This window comes from Triticum dicoccoides, chromosome 7A (assembly GCF_002162155.2).
Source record: "Triticum dicoccoides isolate Atlit2015 ecotype Zavitan chromosome 7A, WEW_v2.0, whole genome shotgun sequence".
In the NCBI taxonomy this organism is placed as follows: Eukaryota; Viridiplantae; Streptophyta; class Magnoliopsida; order Poales; family Poaceae; genus Triticum; species Triticum dicoccoides.
In genome coordinates this window covers 546,672,956-546,682,450 of record NC_041392.1, presented here as the reverse complement: position 1 = coordinate 546,682,450, position 9,495 = coordinate 546,672,956, and the positions used below count along the sequence as shown (strand labels likewise).

The 9,495-nt window shown below is 40.8% G+C and overlaps 1 protein-coding gene across 1 annotated transcript; it reads left to right on the top strand.

The window, feature by feature from the left end:
* The first annotated feature begins 219 nt into the window (after positions 1-219).
* Positions 220-8,648, top strand: LOC119332455 (ent-kaurene oxidase 2-like). Its single transcript, XM_037605642.1, has 8 exons — positions 220-370; positions 4,317-4,477; positions 6,824-6,985; positions 7,086-7,226; positions 7,323-7,577; positions 7,657-7,815; positions 7,926-8,120; positions 8,200-8,648. Exons 1-8 carry the CDS (start codon positions 220-222, stop codon positions 8,515-8,517), a joined length of 1,542 nt encoding a protein of 513 aa, XP_037461539.1. The 3' UTR covers positions 8,518-8,648.
* The last annotated feature ends 847 nt before the right edge of the window (positions 8,649-9,495 follow it).

Genomic DNA, 9,495 nt, shown 5'->3' with positions numbered 1-9,495 from the left:
GCAAGGGAATCTCGTTTCCATTTCTGGGGTGAGATGCCACTCGCCCCCGACTCCTGTCGCATTGCTGCCCCCTCGCCGCCACCGTCAGCGTCAACGTCCCGTAACGCCTATAAGACGGAAGCGCGCCACCGCAACCACCACCGCGGTTCCTACACCGACCCTTGCTCCGCACCAGGCAGCACGGCCGGAGTCCGGTCGTCACCCCACCCGACCTGACCGATGGAGGCGTTGCTTGCAGAGCTCCCCGCTGGGGGTGTGGGCGCGCTGGCTGCCACCGCCGTGGCTGTCGGCCTGCTGGCCGTGGCCGTCGCGCTCGCCGCTAAGGTTGACGTTGGGATGGGGCGCAAGAACCGCACCAACGCCCCCCCAGGTGACGATCACTCTCACCGACTCTCACGATGTGCGGCCGACGCCGTGGTGTTGTTGCTTCTTTTCTCTTCTAGCTAGCTCAATGCTATTGGGACTGGGAGGTTTTCTCGATAAATGCTCTTGGTTGCTACTGCTTGTTTGGTGTGATATACTCCTGCATTTCTAAATATAAGTCCTTTTAGAGATTTCAATATAAACTATATGAATGTATATAAAAGTTTTTGAGAGTGTAAATTTATTCATTTTTACTCTGTATGTAGTCTATGTTAAAATCTCTAAAAAGACTTATAGTTAAAAACGGAGAAAATAAGTTCCTTTTTGCACGAGTTTAAACCAAAAACTCTCGAAATATACGTAATCAAATTCAGTAAACAAAGATACATCTGTCTACTACACTATAAAGATCATTATGACAATTAGTTTATTGGCAACTTAAGATGTACTCTTCGAGGGTGAATGGACAATCACCAACTACGTTCTTTTTATAAGACATATATATAAGAGTTTTAGAGTGAAAAAAGTAATACTATGTGGTTTTCATCCATTTTCTGATAGACACGTTCTATCAAATATTATATTAAGTTAAATTTGTAGAGAACAAACGTTCTCCATGTATTCTTCTAGTGCAGGCCGGCCTGGGTTTGGTTCGCGGTCGCACACAAATGCAATGCATGATATCAACATGACGCGAGGTTCGTGCAGCACAGCATCACCCTGTAGTCTACCTATATAATTACATCACTATGAAATCCGAGTATCACTCATCGGCACATCATCACCCTGTAGTCTACCCACATAATTACATCATTGTGAAACCCGAGGGTCGTGTGATATGTCAAGCATAAGAGCTTTATTTGATTAATGGAAGAAAAATCGAATGGAAACCTATATAATAAATTTCAATAGAAACCATGCAACTCATCTGATCTGGGCACCAGTGAAGATTCAACACACCAATGTGAGACCCGACAAACCACTATGCTATCATCCATTGAATTAGTCAAGCAAAGTTATCTTTATTACCCATCACTCTTGATTTGATGACTTTGTATCCATCGCGGAAACCAACGATACTCCAATCACCAGGGCATAACAAGCCCCTTCGCCAGCCAAAATAGTTAGCCCAACACCGAGAACAAGGCAACTCTGGCTCTGGCGACGAGTCTCATGAAATTTTACATTTTATATTTATTTTCATTTTTAATACAAAACTGCACATTATTCAACATATTTCCTTGGTAACACCGCTTGTAAGGCTAATATGGCTCCTCGCTCATAGACCCATGTGGGAGCACACCAATTTATATAGTGGCAATCTTGGCTCAAACATGACCACTTTGGCTGCAGTGTTGGCTTTTAACCTATGGATGCACCACTGCCTCAAACCTGACCAGTTTCCTTGCAAAATTCCGCACTTGTATGTGTTTGCATGTTGAGATATTAATATTCCATTAAATGGAGGCCACATGTAAGCTTAGACAATGCTGAGTTTATTGTTGTTGCTTGGAGGCGGTTGTGCAAAGTGTAGGGAGGCAACCTCTAACCCTTAGAGGCAGCATGAGAGGTACGCAAATCATACATTATGGATGCTCTAAGATAGCCAATTAGATGCCATGTTGGTACATTATGCCAGGAAACAATTCAAAATCATATCTAACCCATTTTGAACCCGAAGTAAACGAGTTTGTTTTTCCAAAATTCTAGAATTATATTGCAAACAAAATGATAACTTCTTCATATTTTTCTTGAACTCCTAATTTTTACTTAACTGAATCAAAGTGCATTATAAACTATAATTTTTTATGGAATCTATATTCTATGTTATTTACTATTTTGGAATTTGATTGAAAATTGAGGATTATATTTGATTGGATTATGTGGTTTTAAATATATTTAAATTAAGCTAGAATCAAAATGTGAAACATAAAATTAAATATCATAAATTACTATATACACTAAATCTATAACTTTTGGAACAAGTATCATTTAACTTTTGGGATGATATATTTGTTAAAATTCTTCTATAACATATGTTCCGAATAAGAGCACTAATTAAGCATTTCAATATATGTCCTCCATAGGAGCCTACATTAACTACTTGTTTAGATCAAATTGCGGCTCCTCTGAACTTCATACCATGAATAATAGTTTAACTAGAACCAGAAAAACACGCGTTAGGAACATCAATAGCGTTAGCATTAGCTTCCTTGCCTTTGCATACCTTTCCTCACCCCTTTAATAAAAGATATATGTTTTGCAAGGGATGGCCAATAACAAGATGAACCCAAATGCCCAATCTTTCCAATAGTATTCCTTACTCATGAATTGATACGCTTGTTCATGGCATCGTTTATGTCCATGGTACCATCATACATACCTTCTACTGTTAACCCTATGAGATAGGGCTTTGATAGGCCAGTCAATCCCCTCTTTCTTTTAGGTTGTTTAGGACTTCCTCAACCAACTTTATCCCCGAGAAAGCCTTTCCGAGATTTAAAGAAGGTTGATCTCTTTGAATATTGATAGTTCATAATCAGCAAAATAAGCAGTGGTAAGCAACTAATAATCTCGATGCAGGACTGTTGTTCCCATAGGCCCCTCCTGGAAAACCTTCTTTCGCAAAAAGGGGTTGAAAGGGCTTGTTCCCACTAGGAAGACCAAAGATCTTGCGCGGAAGGTCCGCCAGAAAAACTCAAATGAGAAATAACTGCCATTATCTCTTCATGATTAATCCAAATTTGAAGTACCTTTTGACCAAAGAAAAGCCAGCTTCTTGACACAATTGCCTCTTTACCTTTATATAGGTAGATTCTAGGGATTATTACCTAGTAAGTCTATTTTGTACAAGAGCCTCTCCTATCCGATAGAAAGGGTCCCATGAACCCGAGCCAATGCGCAAGGCTGGACTCGAACAAAGGGGCCTCATCATCAAGAATTTGATCTTTCTTTGAATCATCTACCAATGGTTTGTTGTCAATTGCAATTTGTGTTGGCCAACTCCGGTGCCTATAAGTAAGAAGTATCTGTATTGGCAAGCTAATAGTTTGAGCAAAACCTTACAGTTGTTTTGCCACAAAAGTTTGTCAGTATTATTTTTTACTAAAAAATGTTGTAGGGGAGACCCCTGTAAAAAGCTTGTTTTTTGAATAATAAGAATTCAAATTCACATCCATGAGGATTTCAATCCTGGTGGCTGGGTTGTTCATCTACGCCGCTAGCCACATGAGAGCCAGGCTCGCTTTTTTTGCAGCATTTATTGCAATACTACATTTTACAAAACCTTGGGAATTTTGTCCATGTGTGTCAAACCTTATAAATATTTTATCTTCACCACATTTGCATTGATTGCCCCACACTGATGTAAGGATAGATATCTATATTGTTCAGAACTAATTAACAGCAAACAATTCTAGACAATCTCCTTTGACTTAAGTCTGCATGAAACAATTTCTATATGAACATATGATGCTTGATACAGGCTGAACTACTTGTGACATGGGTAATTGTGGTATTCCGTAATAGCCTAATTTTGATGTTATGAGATTATTTGAGTCTAACGGCTCCATCTCTCCATTATCCCTCAATTGCAGTTATGGATGCCAGAAAATTGCAAAGAGCCGTTCGTATATGCTATATGTATGGTATATAGCCTTGTCCGAATAAAATTTGTTAGAAACTAAGAAAGAGAAATAAAATGATTTCCATGTTAATTTATTTGGATGGCCTAAAATTTTATCATCTATGCGGGAGATATATCGTACTGACATATTTCAAATACTCCCTCCATTTCTGTATACAAGGCCACATTTCAAATACTCACAATATGGAAATATTGACACATGGAGTATATTGACACATGGAGTATCAAGTATGCAGTTTAAATAACAATAAATTCTACTTCGAGGCCAACATTTATTCGTGTCTGGTTTTATTTAATTGATATGCAGTGGTTCCTGGTTTGCCGATTATTGGAAATCTACATCAACTAAAAGAAAAGAAGCCCCATAAGACTTTTGCAAAATGGTCTGATATTTATGGGCCAATATATACAATAAGGACAGGGGCATCTTCGATAGTTGTGCTCAACTCAACAGAGGTAGCCAAGGAGGTAGGATGGAAACTGTGATCTTCCATCTTTGTTAAATTCCTTTGAGCATTTGTATGTTACTATGTCGAACTACCTACTATCTTTATTTGGGTAATTGCGACAATTTGACGCTTTGGTCAGCTGACCATGATTTGGTAATATTGTGTGTAGTCTGCATTTATCATATTTGTTTGTATGTTCTTGTTGCGATTATGCTTGTACTATTTCTTTTGAATGGCAATATAATAAAAATAAACTTTCCTGGAGTCTTTTTTGAACTCAAACTCTAACCATAGATCAATAAGATGTTATTGTGCTTTATATTTCCATCATACTGGTGATAAATCAAGGATTTAATGAGTTGTGAATTGATCTCTCTACATTCAGACTACCCAGATAAAAACTAAGCTAGTAACTCACAATATGCATATAGTTGTTGTATGGTCACCAGGCGGTTTGTTTTTGGTTCCCAAGCTACGCCGAGCTCTTATTTTTAAAAAATAAAAAATAAAATGCACCTCTATGTTTTAGAAACTTAAAAATAAAACATGTGTAGATCTGAGAATACATTAGAGATGAGTAAAATTGCATAGAAAAAGTTTTCTTGTTTCGAGATAAGCAGAAGAAAAATGATGAGCTATCTATAGTTGCGAGAATAGGGACGTGAACTAGGAGCACTCGGCGACGACACTCACTGGAATCTCACCCGCTGCTCTGTTGTCTAGGGATTGATGGAAAATTAGATTAAATGAATTGTTGTTGTTTAATAGATCCATTCAGGGTCGATTGGCACAGTGCATACCTGTTTGCCGACAATAAATTAGGCCCAAGCCTGGCAGTATTGTTTCTCAAGCAACATGCATGACTAGATCAGCTACACGTAGGGGTAAATATCATGTGCTCCCAACAACTGCATGCTCCCATGCTCCAATTTTTAAAGCAGTAATTATAAGTGTTTCAAAACATTCTGAAAAAACTTGTGAATGTTCACAAGACATAAGTCTACATCATCTGAAAATTTCAGATCCAAACGCGAAATATACATTGAGAAACAAAAAAAGAAAAACTGAACATAAATAGTGTCACAAGAAGACAAAAGCTAAAATGGCACTATTCACATGAAGATTTCTCTTTTTAGTTTCTCATTGTTTATTTCGATTTTGGATTTGAAAATTTTAGATTATCTAAACACATGTCTTGTGAACAACCACCAATTTTTTTCGGAATTTGTTGAAACATTTAAAATTATCATTTTAGACATTGGAGCATGGGAGCATGAAAGTGTTAAGAGCACTGGATATGTTCTCCCTCAAGAGGAAAAGCTCCATACGCAGCCATTGAATGCTGACATGAGAAGCGACTTTTTGACGCGTCATTGATTGATGCGTGTAACTGTGGATGGAGTAAATGGCTAGTGGGTGAAAATGTGTTGTGTGGGAAAAAGTATATAGTGGGTAGAAAGAGAAAAATTACCATGCATTATGAGAATCAAATTGTAGTGTAACTTGTGTTTATTAAATGCTGGTGCATAACTCCTTACTGGATTACTGGACGGATGAGCACAAATACGAATTAAGATTAACCATAAAGAGCATTGCTCTTGGAATTACATAGTACTGATAATCATGAGCTTAACACGATCCTGGGGACGACCAGGTGATTGGAAATAAAAAAAATACATAGTAGTACCGGTAATCCTGAGGCAAAACTCGGTTGAGTTACTTTGGAATAAAAATTACATAGTACTAAAACTCTTTCCGGCACCGTCGGCGGCAACATCATCAGCTTCAGACTTTCAGGCGCCTTTGAGCAGAAGAACAGTACAACAAGCAGGAGCGTCTCTGCATTGAACATAGCACCGGATGGTTGGGCTCTAGTACAGAGCCCTCTGAGAATAAAGCCATAATTACATACGAGACACGGCAGATATACGAGGCAATAACTGAGGGCGATACAGAGAGGTTAATATAGTGGCTGCTGATCCCGAGGCAAGTGGGTGGGTATGATTTCAGTGGGCGTTATCGCCGAGTACTTCTGCAATTTCGCGGGAATAGTGTTTTTATGTCAATATTTGTCTTTTATGCCCAGACCATGTCTGAAATTAATTTTTCCATGAAAGTAGTCATATACTGCATTATACATGTACGTGTTACGTTTCTTCGACTTTTATGATACTTATAAAACATACACTTACTGAAATTTTCAAATGAAAAGCTTACTGGAGCTCCCCCAAAACTCCTCTCGGTCATGGATGCTTTGTTCTTGACTATTACTATTGGATAAGATGCAAAACTAAGCAATGTTAGCAGCATGGTAAAAATGTATCACATTTGACATGGGAAGCATATTATGTCCCTGTATTTGCAGGCAATGATTGAAAAATTCTTCTGCATATCTACTCGAAAGCTATCTAAAGCGTTGTCTGTGCTCACTCGTGGTAAAACCATGGTTGCTACCAGTGACTACGGGGAGTTCCACAAAACGGTGAAGCGTCATGTTATGGCGGCCGTGTTGGGTTCTTCTGCTCAGGTAAAAGTCTTAACACTTCCGCAACGATACAGTTTAGTTACCAGGCCTCCTCTAGGATTTCAGTTAGGTCTAACGGTGACATACTTTGGATATAATTTAGAGAAAATTCCGGAACACAAGGGACATGATGATGGATAACATGCTGAGCAGTTTTCATACGTTGGTGAGTGGTGACCCACATGCTCCTCTGAACTTCAGAGAGGTCTTCAAGGTCGAGCTATTCCGCTTGTCCTTGATACAGGTTGGTCGACGACATGGTTTTCTAGTGTGGTTTTACCCAGTGCAACATTTCCTGAATTTGTACCTTCATAACTGAGAATGCACACTGCAATTACAGAGTTTGGGTGAGGATGTGGGTTCGGTTTACGTGAAGGAGTTTGGAAGGGAGATATCCAAGGATGAAATCTACCAGATCACCGTGGTCGACCTGATGATGTGTGCAATCGATGTCGATTGGAGGGATTTCTTCCCATACCTCAGCTGGATTCCGAACAAGAGCTTCGAAACAAGAGTTCTTACCACAGAATCTAGGCGAACGGCGGTGATGCAGGCGCTGATCCATCAACAGAAGAAACGAATTGCGCGCGGCGAGGTGACACGAATGCGTACTGACAGTATTGTCCTTGTGTGATTCGTCTATGTGTTCGGCTAAAAATTGCTGTGGTACGCAGGCAAAGGTGTCCTATCTGGACAGCTTGCTGGCAGAGAACACGCTGACAGACGAACAGTTGACGATGCTGGTGTGGGAGGAGGTCATAGAGGCTGCAGATACCACGTTGGTCACTACCGAGTGGGCTATGTATGAGCTTGCCAAGAACCCAGATAAACAGGTGGGCACTACCTGCTGCAACTTAATTGCCACTCTCTCGGTTTTGTATCCTACTCATTCTGAATGCCGCCGCGAGATGCATTGTTAACCAGATTTTTCTTGGCACGTTAGGATCGTCTCTTCCGGGAGATCCAAGATGTCTGCGGCGACGAGATGGTCACCGAGGACCATCTGCCGCGGCTGCCGTACCTGAACGCGGTGTTCCACGAGACGCTGCGGCGCCATTCTCCTGTTGCACTGATACCTCCGAGGTTCGTCCATGAGGCCACCAAACTGGCCGGCTACGACATCCCAGCCGGCACTGAGGTAATTCATCCAAGAAATGGCATCGATCTAGATTGCCTGCTGACCATGGATTTCTGAAAGAATTTCTCTACTGTGCTAGATCATCATCAACCTGCACGGATGTAACATGAACAAGAACGATTGGGAGGAGCCCGAGGAGTGGAGGCCGGAGAGGTTCCTGGACGGGAGGTTCGAGGCGGTGGACATGTACAAGACCATGGCGTTCGGCGTCGGGAGGAGGGTCTGCGCCGGAAGCCAGCAGGCGACGACCATCTCGTGCGCCGCCATAGCGCGGTTCGTGCAGGAGTTCTCCTGGAGGCTCAGGGAGGGCGACGAGGAGAAGGTGGACACCGTGCAGCTCACCAGCTACAAGCTCCATCCGCTCCACGTGCATCTCTCGCCGAGAGGGAGGAAGTGAAGGGCAGTTTTGCTGTTCTTTAAAGAGGAAAATTGGTAGTTTTGCTCTTCAGAACTTTGCCAAACAAGATCGATCGTAGTATGTATATGACGAATAAAGATTTGCTTGCTTGAAGTGTATAACGAATAAAGATTTGCTTGCCTGAATAATTTATTCAGGTGTTCAGTTGGCCTAGGATTAGTCGATTTTTATTTTGTTGTCATAACCAAAAGAATTCTCTGCGTGCCAGACACTGCGCACGGTGCAAGCCAGATTATTATAGGCATTTGCAGTATTCGCGCCATAAGCAGGCAACAAAGGAATGAAGCAACACATGTCAACAACTGGATGTGGGGACGCTCCTAGTCATGCAAAGGTGGAGTGTATGCCACCTCATTATGATTTGTGTTCTTTTGATGCTATAGTGTGAGTTAATAAAAAAATGTCATTTATTAAAAAAAGGACACCGAGCCACAAAGAGCATAAGAAGGAACAATCATTGTTTTATTGATAGAAGAAGTCATGCCATAGAATATTGAGCATTGCCTAATATGGCAGCAGCCATTGCTGCCTCAAAATACGGAGTTTCTAACATTTCAGATCTTTCATACATTAGCAAGAGCATGAATGATGTGAGCGAGGTTGGCAAGCCACCTGGCGCAGGCGTATCCCAAACTTCGGCAATAGCCCTCTAGTCTAGTCTTTCGTTGCAGGGCATTGGAGGAAGAGGTGGCAGCTTGTTTCAGAGCAAGTTTTATAGTAAAGCCAACATGTATAATAGTTAGTTATAAAGATGTGTTATTTTATTAATACATGACCATCTTTTACTCTCACATAATGCAGCTAGCTCTTATTCTGTAGCTTGCTCCTCTTCTCTATTAACTTCTCTCTCCTCCTTGTCAGGAGAAAAATAATATTTTAACCCTTATAGTCTGCTTATATAAGCTTATTGTACTTGCTCTCAAGGTGAGAACTGCACATTGGACAGGTGTACAAATC

Excerpts from the sequence above, each read along its gene's own strand:
- LOC119332455 (XM_037605642.1), top strand. The coding sequence starts at position 220 with ATGGAGGCGTTGCTTGCAGAGCTCCCCGCTGGGGGTGTGGGCGCGCTG. Across the intron at positions 7,578-7,656 it reads AACGAATTGCGCGCGGCGAG|GCAAAGGTGTCCTATCTGGA; the intron begins GTGACACGAATG and ends TGTGGTACGCAG. Across the intron at positions 8,121-8,199 it reads ACATCCCAGCCGGCACTGAG|ATCATCATCAACCTGCACGG; the intron begins GTAATTCATCCA and ends CTACTGTGCTAG.